The 21,693-nt window shown below is 47.4% G+C and overlaps 2 protein-coding genes and 1 pseudogene across 2 annotated transcripts in view; all 3 read left to right on the top strand.

The window, feature by feature from the left end:
- The first annotated feature begins 741 nt into the window (after positions 1–741).
- Positions 742–2,682, top strand: LOC138198478 (uncharacterized; annotated as a pseudogene).
- Positions 2,683–5,950: 3,268 nt separating this feature from the next.
- Positions 5,951–19,126, top strand: LOC138198472 (protein NLRC3-like). The gene is given in 11 exon segments (XM_069149903.1): positions 5,951–6,022; positions 8,105–8,246; positions 8,354–8,473; positions 8,581–8,700; positions 11,372–11,622; positions 11,710–12,912; positions 12,915–13,604; positions 13,607–13,757; positions 16,999–17,175; positions 17,905–18,087; positions 18,799–19,126. Coding segments are annotated over 10 exon segments (3,036 nt in total). The 5' UTR covers positions 5,951–6,022; positions 8,105–8,115; the 3' UTR covers positions 18,809–19,126.
- A 2,067-nt stretch (positions 19,127–21,193) lies between these two features.
- Positions 21,194–21,693, top strand: part of fxn (frataxin) — a 12,199-nt gene continuing 11,699 nt past the window's right edge. Inside the window, exon 1 of the mRNA XM_069149908.1 lies at positions 21,194–21,543. Within this exon, the coding sequence (XP_069006009.1) occupies positions 21,487–21,543 (57 nt within the window). The 5' untranslated portion in view covers positions 21,194–21,486. The remainder of the gene's footprint in view (positions 21,544–21,693) is intronic.

Here is a 21,693-nt window from a genome sequence, read left to right on the forward strand (position 1 = left end):
CCAAGGTTCCTCACAGTTTTGCTGGAGGCCAAGACAACATCATCTAGAGTAACTAAGTGATTACAGAAAGAGTTTCTGAGGTGTTTAGGACCAAGTACAAGAACTTCTGTTTTGTCTGAATTTAGAAGCAGGAAGTTTTTGGTCATCCAGGCCTTTATGTCTTTTAGACAGGCTTCAAGTTTTACTAACTGATTAGTTTCATCTGGTTTTATAGAAAGATATAGCTGAGTGTCATCTGCATAACAATGGAAGTTGATGATCTGACTCTGTCCCCTGGAAGACATCTGACTCTGTCCCCTGGAAGACATCTGACTCTGGTCCCCGGGAAGACATCCGACTCTGTCCCCGGGAAGACATCTGACTCTGGTCCCCGGGAAGACATCCGACTCTGTCCCCGGGAAGACATCTGACTCTGGCCCCTGGAAGACATCTGACTCTGTCCCCGGGAAGACATCTGACTCTGTCCCTGGGAAGACATCTGACTCTGGCCCCTGGACGACATCTGACTCTGTCCCCGGGAAGACATCTGACTCTGTCCCCTGGAAGACATCTGACTCTGGCCCCTGGAAGACATCTGACTCTGTCCCCGGGAAGACATCTGACTCTGTCCCCGGGAAGACATCTGACTCTGTCCCGGGGAAGACATCTGACTCTGGCCCCGGGAAGACATCTGACTGTCCCCTGGAAGACAGCTGTACACCCCCTCCCTGATTAGCTCCTACAGCTAGCTGGTTATTTAGCATGGTGCACAGCAGTGATTCTAATTCTGTGACCCTGGAGCCCGAACTACACTACTCCTCCTCGTCCTCCTCTTCCTCCTCTTCCTCCTCCTCCTCCTCTTCCCCCTCCTCCATCTCCTCCTCCTCCACTGTGACCCTGGCCTCCAGAGCCCTAACTACACTACTCCTCCTCCTCCCCCTCCTCGTCCTCTTCCTCCTCCTCTTCCTCCTCCCCCTCTTCCTCCTCCTCCTCCTCCTCCTCGGTGACCCTGGCCTCCAGAGCCCTAACTACACTACTCCTCCTCCTCTTCCTCCTCCTCCTCCTCCCCTTCCTCCTCCTCCTCGGTGACCCTGGCCTCCAGAGCCCTAACTACACTACTCCTCCTCCTCTTCCTCCTCCCCTTTCGCCTCCTCTTCCTCCTCCTCCTCTTCCTCCTCCCCGTCCTCCTCCTCCTCGGTGACCCAGGCCTCCAGAGCCCTAACTACACTACTCCTCCTCCTCTTCCTCCGCCTCCTCGTCCTCCTCCTCCTCTTCCTCCTCCCCCTCTTCCTCCTCCTCCTCCTCCTCCTCGGTGACCCAGGCCTCCAGAGCCCTAACTACACTACTCCTCCTCCTCTTCCTCTTCCTCCTCCCCCTCCTCCTCCTCTTCCTCCTACTCCTCCTCGGTGACCCTGGCCTCCAGAGCCCCAACGACACTACTCCTTCTCCTCTTCCTCCTCCCCCTCCTCCTCCTCCTCCTCCTCGGTGACCCTGGCCTCCAGAGCCCTAACTACACTACTCCTCCTCCTCTTCTTCCTCCTCCTCTTCCTCCTCCCCGTCCTCCTCCTCCTCGGTGACCCTGGCCTCCAGAGCCCTAACTACACTCCTCCTCCTCCTCTTCCTCCTCCTCCTCGGTGACCCTGGCCTCCAGATCCCTAACTACACTACTACTCCTCCTCCTCTTCCTCCTCCTCCTCCTCCTCCCCTTCCTCCTCCTCCTCGGTGACCCTGGCCTCCAGAGCCCTAACTACACTACTCCTCCTCCTCCCCCTCCTCGTCCTTTCCTCCTCCTCTTCCTCCTCCCCCTCTTCCTCCTCCTCCTCCACCTCCTCCTCCTCGGTGACCCTGGCCTCCAGAGCCCTAACTACACTACTCCTCCTCCTCTTCCTCCTTCTCCTTCTCCTCCTCCTCCTCCTCCTCCTCCTCCTCCTCCTCGGTGACCCTGGACTCCAGAGCCCTAACTACACTACTCCTTCTCATCCTCCTCCTCTTCCTCCTCCTCCTCAGTGACACTGGCCTCCACAGCCCTAACTACACTACTCCTCCTCCTCCTCCTCCTCTTCCTCATCCTCCTCCTCCTCTTCCTTCTCCCCCTCCTGCTCCTCCTTGGTGACCCTGTCCTCCAGAGCCCTAACTACACTACTCCTCCCCCTCTTCCTCCTCCTCCTCCACCTCCTCCTCCTCGGTGACCCTGGCCTCCAGAGCCCTAACTACACTACTCCTCCTCCTCTTCCTCCTTCTCCTCCTCCTCCTCCTCCTCCTCCTCCTCCTCCTCGGTGACCCTGGACTCCAGAGCCCTAACTACACTACTCCTTCTCATCCTCCTCCTCTTCCTCCTCCTCCTCAGTGACACTGGCCTCCACAGCCCTAACTACACTACTCCTCCTTCTCTTCCTCCTCCTCCTCGGTGACCCTGGCCTCCAGAGCCCTAACTACACTAGTCCTCCTCCTCTTCCTCCTCTTCTTCCTCCTCCTCCCCTCCTCGTCCTCATCGTCCTCCTCTTCCTCCTCCCCCTCTTCCTCCTCCTCCTCCTCCTCGGTGACCCTGGCCTCCAGAGCCCTAACTACACTACTCCTCCTCCTCTTCCTCCTCCTCCTCCCCCTCCTCCCCCTCCTCCTCTTCCTCCTCCCCCTCTTCCTCCTCCTCCTCCTCGGTGACCCTGGCCTCCAGAGCCATAACTACACTACTCCTCCTCCTCTTCCTCCTCCTCCTCCTCCCCTTCCTGTGTTGTTGGGTGGATGTGTCGTTGGGTGGATGTGTCGTTGGGTGGATGTGTCGTTGGGTGGATGTGGTTGGGTGGATGTGGTTGGGTGGATGTGTTGTTGGGTGGATGTGTCGTTGGGTGGATGTGTTGTTGGATGGATGTGTTGTTAGGTGAATGTGTCGTTGGATGGATGTGTCGATGGGTGGATGTGTCGATGGGTGGATGTGTCGTTGGGTGGATGTGTCGTTGGGTGGATGTGTTGTTGGGTGGATGTGTCGTTGGATGGATGTGTTGTTGGGTGGATGTGTTGTTGGATGGATGTGTTGTTAGGTGAATGTGTCGATGGGTGGATGTGTCGTTGGGTGGATGTGTCGTTGGGTGGATGTGTTGTTGGGTAGATGTGTTGTTGGGTGGATGTGTTGTTAGGTGAATGTGTCATTGGGTGGATGTGTCGTTGGGTGGATGTGTCATTGGGTGGATGTGTCGATGGGTGGATGTGTCGTTGGGTGGATGTGTCGATGGGTGGATGTGTCGTTGGGTGGATGTGTCGTTGGGTGGATGTGTCGATGGGTGGATGTGTCGTTGGGTGGATGTGTTGTTGGGTAGATGTGTTGTTGGGTGGATGTGTTGTTAGGTGAATGTGTCATTGGGTGGATGTGTCGTTGGGTGGATGTGTCATTGGGTGGATGTGGTTGGGTGGATGTGGTTGGGTGGATGTGTTGTTGGGTGGATGTGTCGTTGGGTGGATGTGTTGTTGGATGGATGTGTTGTTAGGTGAATGTGTCGTTGGATGGATGTGTCGATGGGTGGATGTGTCGATGGGTGGATGTGTCGTTGGGTGGATGTGTCGTTGGGTGGATGTGTTGTTGGGTGGATGTGTTGTTAGGTGAATGTGTCGATGGGTGGATGTGTCGTTGGGTGGATGTGTCGATGGGTGGATGTGTCGTTGGGTGGATGTGTCGTTGGGTGGATGTGTTGTTGGGTAGATGTGTTGTTGGGTGGATGTGTTGTTAGGTGAATGTGTCATTGGGTGGATGTGTCGTTGGGTGGATGTGTTGTTGGATGGATGTGTTGTTAGGTGAATGTGTCGTTGGATGGATGTGTCGATGGGTGGATGTGTCGATGGGTGGATGTGTCGTTGGGTGGATGTGTCGTTGGGTGGATGTGTTGTTGGGTGGATGTGTTGTTAGGTGAATGTGTCGATGGGTGGATGTGTCGTTGGGTGGATGTGTCGATGGGTGGATGTGTCGTTGGGTGGATGTGTCGTTGGGTGGATGTGTTGTTGGGTAGATGTGTTGTTGGGTGGATGTGTTGTTAGGTGAATGTGTCATTGGGTGGATGTGTCGTTGGGTGGATGTGTCATTGGGTGGATGTGTCGATGGGTGGATGTGTCGTTGGGTGGATGTGTCGATGGGTGGATGTGTCGTTGGGTGGATGTGTCGTTGGGTGGATGTGTCGATGGGTGGATGTGTCGTTGGGTGGATGTGTTGTTGGGTAGATGTGTTGTTGGGTGGATGTGTTGTTAGGTGAATGTGTCATTGGGTGGATGTGTCGTTGGGTGGATGTGTCATTGGGTGGATGTGTCGATGGGTGGATGTGTCGTTGGGTGGATGTGTCGATGGGTGGATGTGTCGTTGGGTGGATGTGTCGTTGGGTGGATGTGTCGATGGGTGGATGTGTCGATGGGTGGATGTGTCGTTGGGTGGATATGTTTGGGTGGATGTGTTGTTGGGTGGATGTGTTAATTTAATTGGAGAACAACAGTTTTTAATTGGAGAACAACGGGTTTTAATTGGAGAACAAAGATTTTTAATTGGAGAACAAAGGGTTTTAATTGGAGAACAACGGTTTTTAATTGGAGAACAACGGTTTTTAATTGGAGAACAATGGTTTTTAATTGGAGAACAAAGGTTTTTAATTGGAGAACACCAGTTTTTAATTGGAGAACAAAAGTTTTTAATTGGAGAACAAAGGTTTTTAATTGGAGAACAAAGGTTTTTAATTGGAGAACAAAGGTTTTTAATTGGAGAACAAAAGGTTTTTAATTGGAGAACAAAGGTTTTTAATTGGTGAACAACAGTTTTTCATGGGAGAACAAAGGTTTTTAATTGGAGAACAAAAGGTTTTTAATTGGAGAACAAAGGTTTTTAATTGGTGAACAACAGTTTTTAATTGGAGAACAAAGGTTTTTAATTGGAGAACAAAGGTTTTTATTTGGAGAACAAAGGTTTTTAATTGGAGAACAAAGGGTTTCAATTGGAGAACAAAGGTTTTTAATTGGAGAACAACAGTTTTTAATTGGAGAACAATGGTTTTTAATTGGAGAGCAAAGGTTTTTAATTGGAGAACAAAGGTTTTTAATTGGAGAACAAAAGGTTTTTAATTGGAGAACAAAGGTTTTTAATTGGTGAACAACAGTTTTTAATTGGAGAACAAAGGTTTTTAATTGGAGAACAAAGGTTTTTATTTGGAGAACAAAGGTTTTTAATTGGAGAACAAAGGGTTTCAATTGGAGAACAAAGGTTTTTAATTGGAGAACAACAGTTTTTAATTGGAGAACAATGGTTTTTAATTGGAGAGCAAAGGTTTTTAATTGGAGAACAATGGTTTTTATTTGGAGAGCAAAGGTTTTTAATTGGAGAACAAAGGTTTTTAATTGGAGAACAAAGGTTTTTAATTGGAGAACAAAGGTTTTTAATTGGAGAGCAAAGGTTTTTAATTTGAGAACAACGGTTTTTAATTTGAGAACAAAGGCTTTTAATTGGAGAACAAAGGTTTTTAATTGGAGAACAAAGGTTTTTAATTGGAGAACAAAGGGTTTTAATTGGAGAAAGTCTCGTTTATAAGCAAAACTAACAAAACTGTAAAGAGCTAATTTGTTTGCTGCGTAATAAAAACACAAAACTACCTTGATACTGGAGGAAGAAAAGTGTTGCTAGGCAACACAAAAGTAGTCCTGAAAAAAATCCTCCTGTAATTTACTATTAAATATGAATTCACGTGATTTATAATTAATCATATTATTGTCATTTACATGTTAAACAGCGTCCCAACTATTTTATAAAGGTTGTAGAAGTTCGACTCTTCTTTCTGTCTCATGTTGTTCACATGTTCTCATATCGATGCTTTTATTGTTCACCTTTTACTAAAACTTATACTCAATAGATGAACTTCATTTGATTTGAAGACAGTTTTAGTTTTGTATTTATAGGAAATCACGTGAAATGCACGCATGCGCACACACGCCGTTAGATAAGAGAGTGACTGATGAAAGTAGGAAGTTCAACCTCCATTTGGAGTCGACAGAACAGACGGAAGAAAGTTGAACAGGATTCACGGTGAGTTTTAACATGAAGATTATTTTACTGTCGGAGGGAAGAATGAGCTGATCATCTGGATCGATCTGTGGATTCAGAGGCTCCAGCTGATCATCTGGATCGATCTGTGGATTCAGAGGCTCCAGCTGATCATCTGGATCGATCTGTGGATTCAGAGGCTCCAGCTGATCATCTGGATCGATCTGTGGATTCAGAGGCTCCAGCTGATCATCTGGATCGATCTGTGGATTCAGAGGCTCCAGCTGATCATCTGGATCGATCTGTGGATTCAGAGGCTCCAGCTGATCAGCTGCTCTGAAACAGAAGTTACCAGGTTCAACTCAGGACCTGAATCCACCGAGTCCTTCTTCTCTTTGTTCACTGTAAACTTTTGGATGTGACCACTGAAGCTCTGATCATAGAGGAGCTGCAGACCGTAAAATAACCGCGTTACCGTGAACGGAAGCCGGTAACGGTTGCCGCCGTGTGATTGTCGTTGCGCCTGCAGTAGTGTAGTTACGGTAAGGTCCGGCTGCGGCCCGCCGATGGGCTGCTTCACTGACTGGAGATAAACAGGGCCACGTCGAGTCCAGTCTGACGTCACCCACAGGAAGTCGGATAGAGGAACGTCCATTTTCAAAATAAAATACCCTGTGACGCCCCGGATGTAAACATCCCACCACTACAGGTGTCTACTTCCGGTCTTTAGGCAGAAGAAACACGTTCTCCTGATTGTTCAATAGATTTAAAATAAATGCACCACGTGGTCTGTGGACTCAGAAGACTGAACTGAACCTGACTACATCTGTTTACTATCATTAGTCCAACATGATCATTGTTATATTATTATAATATACTCAGTACAACCTAATGTATGTCTAGTCTGTCATAATTTAAAAGAAAATCAAGTAGAAAACAGAAAGCTAAAACCAACATGAGAGGTTAACTTGATATCTGTAGTTTAAATGTAAAACTTGCCCACAAACATGTTGTGGAGCTGCTTGTTCTGGAGGTTATCGTGGCTCCTGCCTGGTCTTCTCTGAACATGATCTGGAGAAGTGAAATGGATCAACTGTTCACCTCATTAATCGGAGACAATGATCTTCTTATGAGTCACAGTGTTCGAATTCAGACTGACATCAAAATGAAAGTCTCAGTTGCCAAATTTATTGTTTCCTGAAGATAACAGCTGGAAAGGAACCAAACAGCTGACGTGACATCATATGAATATTTCTTATTTATATTTATAAATCACATAAACTCATATTTAATTAAAAAATATACCAAAGACAACATATCAGATGTTGAAACTGAGAAATAATATTGTTTTATGAAAAATATCCATCCAGCTTGTTATCAGCTCAGTTCTAAAGCCAGCATCTGTGATGGTACAGGGATGCATTAGTGCACATGGCATGGGTAGCTTGAACATCTGGAAGGAAGCATTAATGCTGAATGATATATTCAGGTTTTGGAGCAACATATGCTGCCATCCAGACAACGTCTCTTTCAGGGAAGGTCTTGTTTATTTCAGCAGAACAACGTCCAACCACATTCTGCACGTATTCCAACAGCATGGTTCTCTAGTAGAAGAGTCCGCTGATAAACTGGCCTCCTGCTGTCCAGACCTGTCAATCATTGAAAACATCTGGAGCATCAGGACATGAACAATACAACAAAGGAGACCCTGAACTGTTGAGCAGCTGAAATCCTCTATCAGGCAAGAATGGGACCACATTTCACTTTCAAAACTCCAGAAACTGGTCTCCTCAGTTCCCAAAGGTTTCCAGAGTGTTGTTAAAAGAAGAGTTGATGCAGCTCAGTGGTGAACATGATCCTGGAACAACTTATAGAGACGTGTTGATGACATCAGATTCACAATGAGAATATGTTTTTCACGTTTTTTATGGTACACAGTACGTTTTTAAATAAATATGGTCATGATAACGGTCCAAATGAGGAGATGTGAGTAGTTTTTAATCAGATGACCGTCGCCTCTAAACCAGCGAACACCTCCAGAAACAGAGGAAACCAGACCTCCTCAGGTTTCTGATGATTTTGATGTTCTGAGCTCACAGTCAGTTTTGCTGCTTTACTTCTCAGACTGACTGAAGATGAATGTTTTAATGGAGGAAGAGGAGGACCGAGAGGAGTCTCCAGGATCCATCTGTCTGTCCATGAAGAGTGATCGGTCCAAAGATGATCCTCCAGTCTTCAGTGGTGAACCAGGACCTTCAGACTCACAGTAAGAGACTGTTAATTATTCAGTTCTTAGACATGTTGAGAGGAAACTAGAGCAGATTGATTAAAGTCAGTGGACACATGAAGACAGAAACATGTTTGTGTTTGCAGAGATCAGTTCTACAGACAGAGACAAGAGTCTCCAGGATCCATCTGTCTGTCCATGAAGAGTGATATGTCCAAAGAGCATCCTCCATTCTTCAGTGGTGAACCAGGACCTTCAGACTCACAGTAAGAGACTGTTAATGATTCACTTATTAGACATGTTGAGAGGAAACTAGAGCAGATTGATTAAAGTCAGTGGACACATGAAGACAGAAACATGTTTGTGTTTGCAGAGATCAGTTCTACAGACGGAGACAAGAGTCTCCAGGATCCATCTGTCTGTCCATGAAGAGTGATATGTCCAAAGAGGAGCCTCCAGTCTTCAGTGGTGAACCAGGACCTTCAGACTCACAGTAAGAGACTTTTATTTGTAAAGATTAGATTCATATTCAGGGCACCACTTTCTGTTAATCACAAGACTCCAGATTTAAATTTAATATCAGACTATTAAAATGTGATCAGTGGACATCGTCTGAACCGTGACTTCTACATTCACGGATCTCTTTCAATATCTTCCAGGAAATACACAAAACAAGTGCTTGGTTGAAATAAGGATATTTATTGAACAATATTTACACCAAGGATATAAATATATAAATATTGATTGTAGTGTATGGATCATGGATGTGATGAACAGGATTTCTGAGCGAACACAGTGAATAATAGTTAATAATAATAATAATAATAATAATAATAATAGTTTATTACTGGATGCTGGTCTCATCTTTACTTTCCCCTCTGAACTTAAGGAGTGTTTCAAGAGCAATGAATATCGATAGCTCGCAGGAAATTGAGCAAAGGTATAAAACTGACTCATAAATTGTCAGTTAAAAATGAAAATGCCTCCCACAGTCAAAATGTTGGAGATAACCAGATTAAAAAAAATAAAAATCCCACATAATTTTAATCATGTCACGTGTATTGTCAAATATTTTGGTGAAGTTTGAGCAAACATTTGGCAAAGTTGTATAGTTCCTGTGATAAGCCACGCCCACTTTAATTTATCATTCCAAAATTGTATGCATGAGCTGAGTTTTGGCCAATTTTGTGCAGCCAATAATGACATATATACTTTTCACATTTGTGGCGCCCCCTAATGGTCAAGCTTACAATGATTTGTTAGTTCTATTTCCAAACACAGTCTGAACATATCTATTACAATTTATGATGAGCAGACAAATCATTCATGAATTATAGCCGATTTCCTTCTAAACTCCGCCCCTGTGAAAATACAGAGACAAGCGTTGTGCTTGGGAGGAAATAAAGTGGAATAACATGCAGGAAACGGTGGATCCAAACTGGTATCCAACCAGACATCTCTGGCTGAGAGGTCTAGTCGTCATGCCTCTTAATCACTTGACTATCACATCATACCTATGCAGACACTTTCAACACAAAATGTTCCTGCTCACATTGTGAAAGAAAACCCAAATCATAAATGGTGCTCTGCTGCCCCCCTCTGGATTGTAACAGGAACTGAGGTTTGCTGCATTACCTGTCAGCATGGAGGAATGAGCAGCCTTTAAGAAGTTGGCTTGTGATCTTCTACTTTTCCTTCACTCTCATAGCACAATACAGGAATATTATATGATAAGAGAAAAGCTTTAAAGGGTGTAATTACATATAAATGTATGAACATTTGGTAGTTTTGATCAGGACTGATTTTGGTTAAAAAAACTAACTCTGAACATTTTCTTGATGTATATTTGATGTGGTGTTTTGAAGCAGACAGCTTCGTCCTCTCCGGGAGGTAAGCGGGTACGTTTATTTCAAAGTGATGCACAACGGTTAAAAAGATTCAAAGTTAGAAGAAAGTAAAAATGTGAAGAACCGATAGACAGCAGAAGAGAGCTGATGACTAAACTGTCCTCAGCTGTTCTGTATCTCAGATTCTGGATGTACAGATCTGTGCATTCTTTATGTTTCTCGGTGCACACATCAGGATTTTATGGTGAACTGAAGAAGATGTCATTTCTGCTGTTGGATGAAGTTCCAGCTGATTTTTGTCTGGCCGTGAATGTGAGAGAGGAAGAGGTTCCTGTCATTGAGGTGTTTCCTGAACAAAGTGAAGTCTGTTGGTTCAGACCGGCCCACTGTGTGGAAGAAGAACCTTTTTCCTACATTAGTTGAACAAATGATGCCTGTAGAGTGAAAATGATGGTCTGGTCTCAAGTTGGAGAGAAAATTCTCTAAATATTTCCTGAGCTGTCGTCACTGTTGGTCACATGACTCAGTCCAGACGACACAATACACACCCATTATAAACCCAACACTGGTCCAAGAAGTTCATCAAACATCTGGTATAGTTTGGAGAAAACTAGAACAGAAATCAAAAGACCTGGAAATAAACCAAAGACAAAGATTTTATGGAAAATGCTTCATATTTTCATATTTATAACTCCTATCCAAATGAAAAGTAAAAGCACCATCGTCCTGAAAGAGTTGAACATTTTGATAGATTGATTGTTTCTGTAAGTGTACAAACTGGAGCAGCATTCACACTAATAAAGATTGAAAGATCATCATAAACCGGCACAGAAACAATCGTGTTCGGTCCGATGTGGCTTGAACCCTGATGATGAACAGAAACAGGAACCAGAAGCACCACTGCTCTGTGTCCCGGTTTATTAGAGCTCTTCTCCAGTTGAAGGAACCCAGGCTGCTATCAGAGCGACTGGAGAACAGGGAAGGACGTCATCACCTGTCTGTGGTGGGATGTTCATGCTGGGAAGGAGCTGTCAATCAAAGTGTTTGTATCAATAGAAAGCTGCAGGCAGATCACAGTGTTTAATAAGAGCAGTTCATGAGTTCCTGAACAGTGGAAATAGAAGGAAGCATCATCTTCATCACAGACCGAAGGCTGAATAGCTTCACTTTCACTGTCCTCTGTGTCCTCTGAGTCCTCTGTGTCCTCTGAGTCCTCTGAGTCCTCTGAGTCCTCTGAACTTCTGACAGAAACCTGAAATCCTGATATTTTTAACAACAACAGCAAAATATTTTACTGATCATGAAATGTGTTGACAGGGTGATGAAGAGGAGCGATGTCATGAAGAGGAGCGGTGTCTCTGAGGACCAGCTGTCCTGCTGTGTTCTGTGTCAGGACGTCCTGAAGGATCCCGTCTCCACCAGCTGTGGACACCGGTTCTGCAGACGGTGCATCACCTCCTACTGGGACCAGTCGGCTCCATCAGGAGACTCCTCCTGTCCCCAGTGTGGAAAAAGATCCAGAACCGGACCTGGACCGCAGACAGACAGTCAGACCGACACTGGACAAAGTAAGACTGTCCATTTCCTCTTCCTGTCTTTGGTTTGTGTGCAGCTTCTCTTTCTTTAGTCTGACAGATGTTCTCTTCTTTGTCCAGATGTTGGTCTGCAGCAGGTTTTAGATGAACATAAGATCAGTGTGAGGAGGAGATGTGAACATGTGACTGAAGGAAGTGATGAAAGAGGAAGTAGAACCCTCCTGAAGAGGATCTACACGAAGCTCTACATCACAGAGGGACGGAGTGAAGAGGTTGATACCCAACATGAGGTGATGCAGCTGGAGACCAAGAAGAAGATCCTCCATGACGCTCCAATCAAGTGCCACGACATCTTTAAAGCCTTCCCCGACCAGCAGAGACCCATCAGAGTGGTTCTGACCAACGGCGTCGCCGGTGTCGGAAAAACTTTCTCGGTGCAGAAGTTCTCTCTGGACTGGGCCGAGGGCTCGGAGAACCAGGACGTCAGCGTGGTGATTCTGCTGTCGTTCAGGGAGCTGAACTTGATCCGAGATGAGCGGTACAGTCTTCTCACGCTGCTCCGTGTTTTCCATCCGACGTTCCAGAAGGTCTCAGCAGAGCAGCTCGCTGTCTGGAAGCTTCTGTTCATCTTGGACGGCCTGGATGAAAGCAGACTCTCTCTGGACTTCAGCAGCATGAAGCTGGTTGATGTCACTCACGAGTCCTCCGTCAACGTGCTGCTGACCAACCTCATCGAGGGGAATCTGCTTCCCTCGGCTCTCGTCTGGATAACTTCCCGACCCGCGGCGGCCAATCAGATCCCTCCTGAGCGTGTGGACAGACTGACAGAAGTACGAGGCTTCACTGACGCCCAGAAGGAGGAGTACTTCAGGAGGAGGTTCGCTGATGAAGAGCGGTCCAGCAGCATCATCTCCCACATCAAGACCTCCAGGAGCCTCCGCATCATGTGTGGAATCCCCATCTTCTGCTGGATCAGCGCTACGGTTCTGGACCACATGTTGACCACCGAGCAGAGAGGAGAGCTGCCCAAGACCCTGACTGACATGTACTCACACTTCCTGCTGGTTCAGACCAAGAGGAAGAAGAAGAAGTACGACGGACACGAGACGAGTCCACGGGAGCTGAGGAAGGCTGATAAGAAAGTTCTTCTGAAGCTGGGGAGGCTGGCGTTTGAACATCTGGAGGAAGGAAACATCATGTTCTACCAAGAAGACCTGCAGCGGTGCGGTCTGGACGTCACAGAGGCCTCGGTGTACTCAGGAGTTTGTACAGAGATCTTCAAGAGAGAGTGTGTGATCTTCCAGAAAACAGTCTACTGCTTTGTAGACTGAGCGTTCAGGAGTTTCTGGCTGCAGTCTACATGTTCCACTGTATCTCCACCAGGAACAAAGAGGTGCTGCAGGACTTCCTGGGAGAAGACGACAGAGACTCATCTCTGGATGACTTCCTGGGAGAAGACGACAGAGACTCATCTCATGATGACTCCCCGGGAGAAGACGACAGAGACTCATCTCATGAAGACTTCCTGGCAGAAGACAACAGAGAATCATCTCATAATGACTTCCTGGGAGAAGACAACAGAGAATCATCTCATGATGACTCCCCGGGAGAAGACGACAGAGACTCATCTCATGAAGACTTCCTGGCAGAAGACAACAGAGAATCATCTCATAATGACTTCCTGGGAGAAGACAACAGAGAATCATCTCATAATGACTTCCTGGAGAGAGTCATGTTAAAATCCCTCCAAAGTCAGAATGGCCACCTGGACCTGTTTGTTCGCTTCCTTCATGGCCTCATCCTGGAGTCCAACCAGAGACTATTAGGAGGCCTGCTGGGTCAGAAAGAGAACGGTCCAGAGATCATCCAGAGAACCATCAAGAACCTGAAGAAGATGAACAGTCGTAAAATCTCTCCAGACAGAAGCATCAACATCTTCCACTGTCTGATGGAGATCAACGACCTCTCAGTCCATCAGGAGATCCAAGACTTCCTGAAGTCAGAGAACAGATCAGAGAGGAACTCTCTGAGATCCACTGCTCAGGTCTGGCCTCCATGCTGCAGATGTCAGAGGAGGTTCTGGATGAGTTGGACCTGATGAAGTACAACACATCACCACAGGGACGACGGAGACTGATCCCAGCTGTGAGGAACTGCAGGACGTTTAGGTGAGTCCACATGTGATCATTAACGTGATCAATCAGATCAGTAGTTTGGTTCTTCACAGACACACGGGATGTATTTCTTTAGTTCAAACAGCTGATGGTCAGTTGTGTTGTTTAAGAAGCTGTGAGGATTCAAATGGAGATTGTTCTAGCTGGTTGTGATTAATGCTGATCACATGATCAAACTGTTCTTCTGCTGATCTGCAGGTATTTCTACATGATCTGTGAACCTTTCATTTGTCAGTAGATCATTAGTTGGGATGTTCCAGTCGGGTCGATCCATCCTTTTTCAACTGATGGGCATTGATGACACTGAGCTGTATTCAGCTCTGATCCTTTGTGTTACGTCAGCTGTCACATGGTGTCGTGAACAGAGAGCTCAGTTTGTGTCAGGATGGAGAGCTGAACTCTGACATGTGGAGATGTGAAGTCTGTCATGAGATTAAAAAGAAAGCAGCACAACAGGCTGTAACATGTGATGCAGCATTTAGTGAGGTGGTAACAGAGCTGCGTTCAGGACCACTACAGCTACGATAGAAACTCTCAGTGAAATCCAGTCACTTCACTCAGGTCACTGATGAAGTGGAAGTGAGGTTTGTATGTGTTGTCCAGCTTGAAGGTGTCTCTTTTGGAGCAGAGGCTTCTTGGTTGGACGGCAGCCTCTCAGTCCTCCGCAGTGGAAAACTCAGCTGACTGTAAGACAAGGCACGTTCATTTGTACATCACATTTCAACAACAAGGTCATTCAAAGGGCTTCACATAAAACCATTAAAAGCATCAAAACATCAGGCGAAAGAAAAGAACATTTAAAAACAGTTATTAAAACATTAAAAACAAACATTCAAACATTTAACAAGCTAAAAATTTAATAAAAGTTACAGTGCAGTTTAAAATATAAAATACAGTAGTAAAAAGCAGAAATAGGAGAAATGAATCAACATCCTTAAATCTGGTTCAATGAAAGGCAGCAAACAGAAAAGTCTTCAGTCTTGATTTAAAGGATCTGAGAGTCTCAGCAGACCTGCAGCTTTCTGGGACTTTGTTCCAGATATGTGGAACATAGAAACTGAACGCTGCTTCTCCATGTTTAGTTGTGACTGTGAACAGAAAGGAGAGCAGCAGACGACCTGAGGGGTCGGGATGGTTCATAAAGGAGCAGCAGAGCACAAATAAACCGTTCAGAGCTTTATAGACCAGCAGCAGGATGTTGAAGTGGATTCTTTGTTGGACAGGAAGCTGGTGTAAAGACCTCAGAACTGGAGGGATGTGGTCCAGTTTCTTGGTCTCAGTGAGGACTCGAGCTGCAGCGCTCTGAATCAGCAGCAGCGCTCTGACTGACTTTTTACAGAGACCCTTAAACACACCGTTACAGTAGTCCAGTCTGCTGAAGATGAATGCACGGACATGTTTTTCCAAATCCTGTTGAGACATAAGTCCTCCAATCCTCGATATGTTCTTCAGGTGATAGCAGGCTGATTTTGTAACTGTCTTGATATGTGTGTTCAGATTGAGGTCTGAATCTATGACGACAGACTTCTGGTTCTGTTAGATGTTCTCCATCTCTGGTTCTGGTTCTGTGAGATGTTCTCCACCTTTGGTTCTGTTAGATGTTCTGCACCTCTGGTTCTGGTTCTGTTAACAGATGTTCTCCACCTTTGGTTCTGGTTCTGTTAATTGTTCTCCACCTCTGGTTCTGTAAACAGATGTTCTCCACTTCTGGTTCTGGTTCTGTCAATAGATGTCTGGTTCTGTTAGATGTTATCCACCTATGGTTCTGGTTCTGTTAGATGTTCTCCACCTCTGGTTCTGTTAGATGTTCTGCACCTCTGGTTCTGGTTCTGTTAACAGATGTTGTCCACCTGTGGTTCTGGTTCTGTTAGATGTCCTCCACCTCTGGTTCTGGTTCTGTTAACAGATGTTCCCAACCTCTGGTTCTGTTAGATGTTGTGCACCTCTGGTTCTGGTTCTGTTAACAGATGTTGTCCACCTGTGGTTCTTGTTCTGCTAGATGTTCTCCACCTCTGCTTCTGGTTCTGTTAGATGTTCTGTACCTTTGGTTCTGTTAACAGACATTGTCCACCTCTGGTTCTGGTTCTATTAGATTCTCTCCACCTCTGGTTCTAGTTCTGTTAGATTTTCTGTACCTCTGGTTCTGGTTCTGTTAACAGTTGTTCTCCACCTGTGGTTCTGGTTCTGTTAGATGTTCTCCACCTCTGGTTCTGGTTCTGTGAACAGACGTTGTCCACCTCTGATTCTGGTTCGATTGGATTCTCTCCATCTCTGGTTCTAGTTTTGCTAGATGTTCTGTACCTCTGGTTCTGGTTCTGTTAGCAGATGTTCTCCACCTCTGATTCTGGTTCTGTTACCATATGTTCTCCACCTCTGGTTCTGGTTCTGTTAACAGTTCTCCACCTGTATGTTCTGTACCTCTGGTTCTGGTTCTGTTAGCAGATGTTCTCCACCTCTGATTCTGGTTCTGTTACCATATGTTCTCCACCTCTGGTTCTGGTTCTGTTAACAGTTCTCCACCTGTGGTTCTGGTTCTGTTAGATGTTCTCCACCTCTGGTTCTGGTTCTGTTAGATGTTCTGTACCTCTGGTTCTGGTTCTGTTAACAGACGTTGTCCACCTCTGGTTCTGGTTCTATTAGATTCTCTCCACCTCTGGTTCTAGTTCTGTTAGATGTTCTGTACCTCTGGTTCTGGTTCTGTTACCAGATGTTCTCCATCTCAGGTTCTGTTAACAGTTGTTCTTCCCCTGTGGTTCTGGTTCTGTTAGCTGTTCTCCACCTCTGGTTCTGGTTCTATGAGATGTTCCTCACCTCTGGTTCTGTTAGATGTTCTGCACCTGTGGTTCTGGTTCTGTTAACAGATGTTGTCCAATTGTGGTTCTGGTTCTGTTAGATGTTCTGTACCTCTGGTTCTGGTTCTGTTAACAGACGTTTTTCACCTCTGGTTCTGGTTCTGTTAATGTTCTACACCTCTGGTTCTGGTTCTGCTAACAGATGTTCTCCACCTCTGGTTCTGGTTCTGTTGGAGGTTCTTCCTGTTAAAGGGTGTTTTTCCTTCCAGCTGTTTCTCATGTTGAACTGTTGGGTTCCTCTCTGGGATGTTCTGCGGTTCTGTAGAAGAACTTTACTGTGTATGAATAAAGTTCTGATCTGGTGCTGATTAAATCCAACTGAATTGTTTATAAGCTGATATCTGTATTTATAATAACACATGTTCTTTATTCTCTCATCACAGATTAACAGGATGTGGAGAACTCTCAGAGACTCACTGTGAAGTCGTGGCCTCAGCTCTGAAGTCCAGCCCCTCCCACCTCACACATCTGGACCTGAGTGACAACGACCTGCAGGATTCAGGAGTGAAGCTGCTGTCTGCTGGTCTGGAGAGTCCGAACTGTCGTCTGGAGACTCTGAGGTCAGTTCATTGACTGCTGCTGCTGCAGTTCTTCTCTGTTCATGTGTCACACTTTAGTTCATGTTGGAGATTTCTGAGCACAAATCTGAATAAACTTCAGAGCTTTCAGAAAAGTCCAGATGAGCTTCAGACCTTCAGACTGAAACAGAAACCAAATAATAAAGCATCTGCATGTTTGTCTGAGCACACGGGTTCACACGTGTGTTTGAACACAACACTCATGTCCACATGGACATGAAAAGACGTGTCGGTGTCAACAGTCCTCCCTCCTGTCCACTCTGTCTGTGGAGAAGTCCTCTGATCACCTGACTCCAGCGGTACCAGATGGACGACATCATCCACAGCCGTGTTGTGTGAACATGTAAAGCTGACAGTGATCCGTGTCCTCAGCAGTCTGATCACAGATCCAGTCGCTGTGTTTCCTGTGTGAGCTGCAGTGGAGGGACAGGAAGTCAAAGAACCAACGTTGTTCTCAGTCGTCTGTCCCTCTGCTGGATTTCTGATGATTTCAAATCTATTGTAACATGCAGAGAAGATCAGTGAAGATCTGCTGAAACTGAAGATACAGGAAATCTTTGACTGGAGTTTGGAAGGAACTGATGATGTTTGTAGAAGGCCGACATGTTGATGATCCACAGTCACAGATCACAGAGGACAGAGGACAGAGTTCCTCTTTGAAGGAACAACTCATCTGTTTATCTTCATCTCCATCTTTTATTCTTTATTCAGATTGATGAGCTGCAGGTTGTCAAAGATCAGCTGTGATTCTCTGGGTTCAGCTCTGAAGTCCAACCCCTCCCTTCAGAAACATCTGAAACATCTGGACCTGAGTGGAAACAACCTGCAGGATTCAGGAGTGAAGCAGCTGTGTGGTTTTCTGGAGAGTCCACACTGTAGTCTGGAGACTCTGAAGTAAGTTCACTGTCTGTTCCTGTTGTAGATCTTCTCTGTTTAATCAGCAGCTGCAGCTCCTTCATGTACAAACAGAACCTCCATCTTAAAGCTGTGAATGCTTTTCTGTTCTCTGGTCCTGAACTCAGTGAGTCGTCCCAACAGACGAGTGTTTGTTACAGAAAGTGTAGAAAATGTCCTCTGATGTTGCAGCTCCTTCATGCTTCATGTCTCATGTTCATGTCTCATGTCCATGTCTCATGTTCATGTCCATGTCTCATGTCTCATGTTCATGTCTCATGTTCATGTCCATGTCTCATGTCTCATGTTCATGTCTCATGTTCATGTCCATGTCTCATGTCTCATGTTCATGTCTCATGTTCATGTCCATGTCTCATGTCCATGTCTCACGTTCATGTCTCCTGTTCATGTCTCATGTTCATGTCCCATGTCTCATGTCCATGTCTCACGTTCATGTCTCATGTTCATGTCTCATGTTCATCCTCCATGTCTCATGTCCATGTCTCACGTTCATGTCTCATGTCCATGTCTCACGTTCATGTCTCATGTTCATGTCTCATGTTCATCTCCATGTCTCATGTCCATGTCTCATGTCTCAGGACTGAAGTCCTGCTGCTCTTTATTCTGACTTTGTTGCATCACTGACTGACAGCTGATGGAGGAAGTTTCTGCACACGCTCAGTTCACCTCTGTTCTCTCTGTTCTCTACAGGTGGAGGTGATCAGTGGAGGAGGACAGGACGATGATGATGATGATGAAGATGACGATGATGATGATGATGGTGATGATGATGACGATGATGACGATGATGACGATGATGATGATGATGATGATGATGATGATGTCCTTGTTTAATGTGTGTTGTTGTTGTTTGTGTTCAGTAACGTGATGACAATGACGAGTCAGCTGTAAATAACAGAGGTGGTGATTTCTAATGGAAGACTTTATATCTGAATAAAAGACTATCACTGGAATTAATCTTTGAATATAGAGAGGAGAGGAGAGGAGGAGAGGAGAGGAGGAGAGGAGAGGAGAAGAGGAGACGAGAGAAGAGGAGGAGAGGAAGAGGAGAGAAGAGAAGGAGAGGAGAGGGGAGAGGAGGAGAGGAAAGGAGAGGAGAGGAGGAGGAGGAGGAGAGGAGAGGGGAGAGGAGGAGAGGAGAGGAGAGAGAGGAGAGCAGAGAGGAGGAGGAGGAGAGGAGGATAGGAGGGGGAGAGGAGAGGAGAGTAGGAGGGGAGGGGAGGAGAGGAGAGGAGGAGGAGGAGGAGAGGAGAGGGGAGAGGAGGAGAGGAGAGGAGAGAGAGGAGAGCAGAGAGGAGGAGGAGGAGAGGAGGGATAGGAGGGGGAGAGGAGAGGAGAGTAGGAGGGGAGGGGAGGAGAGGAGAGGAGGAGAGAGCAGGAAATAAAAGGGGAGAGGAGAGAGGGGGAGGGGAGGAGAGGAGAAGAGAGGAGGAGAGGAGAGAGCAGGAAATAAAAGAGGAGAAGAAAGAGGAGGAGGGGAGAGAGGAGGAGGAGGGGAGGAGAGGAGAGGAGGAGAGAGGCAGGAGGAGAGGAGGAGAGGAGGAGAAGAGAGGAGGGGAGTATGGGAAGAGAAGCGGAGGAGAGGAGGAGAGGAGAGAGGAGGGGAGGATGGGAGGAGGAGGAGAGGTAGAGGAGAGGAGGAGGAGAGGAAGAGGAGAGGAGAGGAGGAGGGAAAGAGGAGGAGAGGAAGAGGGGAGGAGAGGAGGAGAGGGGAGAGGAGGAGAGGAAGAGGAGAGGAGAGGAGGAGAGGGGAGAGGAGGAGAGAGGAAGGGAGGAGGAGAGGAGGAGGAGGAGAGTTAGAGGAGAGGAGGGGAGGAGAGGAGGAGAGGAGGAGGAGAGGTAGAGGAGGAGGAGAGGAGAGAGGAGGGGAGGAGGAGAGGAGGGGAAGAGGAGTGGAGGAGGAGGAGAGAGGTGGAGGAGGAGGAGGAGAGGAGGGGAGGAGAGGGGAGAGGAGAGGAGTGGAGGGGAGAGGAGGAGAGAGGAGAGGAGGGGAAGAGAGGAGAGGAGGAGGAGGAGGGGAGGAGGAGGAGAGGAGGAGGGGAGGAGGAGGAGAGGAAGAGGAGAGGAGAGGAGGAGAGGGGAGAGGAGGAGAGAGGAAGGGAGGAGGAGAGGAGGAGGAGAGTTAGAGGAGAGGAGGGGAGGAGAGGAGGAGGAGGAGGAGGAGAGGTAGAGGAGGAGGAGAGGAGAGAGGAGGGGAGGAGGAGGAGAGGAGGGGAAGAGGAGGGGAGGAGGAGAGGAGGAGGGGAGGAGGAGGAGGAGAGGAGGAGGAGAGTTAGAGGAGAGAAGAGAAGGAGAGGAGAGGGGAGAGGAGGAGAGGAGATTAAAGGAGAGGAGATGAGAAGGGGAGGAGGAGGAGAGGAAGAGGGGAGGAGGAGGAGGAGGACGAGGAGAGGAGAGGAGAGGAGAGGAGGAGAGGGGGAGAGGAGAGAGAGGAGAGCAGAGAGGAGGAGGAGGAGAGGAGGACTGGAGAGGAGAGGAGAGGAGAAGGGGAGGAGGAGGAGGAGAGGGGAGAGGAGGAGAGAGGAGAGGAGGAGAGGAGGAGGGGAGGAGGAGGAGGAGAGGAGGAGGAGAGTTAGAGGAGAGGAGGGGAGGAGAGGGGGGGAGGAGAGGAGGAGAGGGGGGGAGGAGGAGGAGAGGTAGAGGAGGAGGAGAGGAGAGAGGGGGAGGAGGAGAGGGGAGAGAAGGGGGGAAGAGGAGGAGAAGAGAAGGAGAGGAGAGGGAAGAGGAGGAGAGGAGAGGAGGAGGAGAGGGGAGAGGAAAGGAGAGGAGGGGAGGGGAGGAGAGAGGAGGAGGAGAGGAGGAGGGGAGGGAGAGAGGAGAGGAGGAGGAAATAAAAGAGGAGAGAAGAGGAGGAGAGGAGAGGAGAGAGGAGAGAAGAGGAGAGGAGGAGTAGTGTAGAGCCTCTGCTCTCCTCTCCTCCTCTCCCTCCTCCTCTCCCCTCTCCTCTCCTCCTCATCTCCTCTCCCCCTCCTCTCTCCTCTCCTCCCCCCTCATCTCTCCTCTCCTCCCCCTCCTCCTCTCCTCTCTTCCTCCTCCTCCTCCTCCTCAGATTAAGAAGTGTAGAGAGTTCAGAAATGTTTAATTCAGGAAGAGAAGCTGAAATAACGGAAGTAACAGGAGTCACAATGTTGGTAGACAGGAAGTGATGTAACACGCTCCCCGTGACGTCAGACGCTCCGGCGGGTCAGAAACAGCAGGAGGAGGAACTACACCCTCCGGTGCGGTAGGTGGCGGTGTGCACCAAAGACGGTTCGCAGGTCCGCCAACGGAATCAAAAAAGAAGAATGGATTCACACGAAGAAGAAGAGGCGGAAACACAACACGACCACGGGACGGCGGGACGTTTTTCTGTTGACGCTCTTCTTCACCGGAACACCGATGATGTGTTCACAGGTGTGTCGCCTGGTGAAGGCACGTGCGGCCCTTTTCCGCCAGGTAACTTCCTGTCGGCCTGCCGACTGAAACACTGTCCCGCCAACTCACGCGCTCTGACGGTTGCAGCTGCTCAGACCGCGTGACGTCACCGGGCTCCGTGTCCTTCCGGTCCCGTCCATGAATAACCAGCATGCTGCTCCTCGGACAGGT

Source organism: Embiotoca jacksoni, unplaced genomic scaffold (assembly GCF_022577435.1).
Source record: "Embiotoca jacksoni isolate LCO1_2020_lvr unplaced genomic scaffold, fEmbJac1.0.p SCAF_152, whole genome shotgun sequence".
Lineage (NCBI taxonomy): Eukaryota > Metazoa > Chordata > Actinopteri > Embiotocidae > Embiotoca > Embiotoca jacksoni.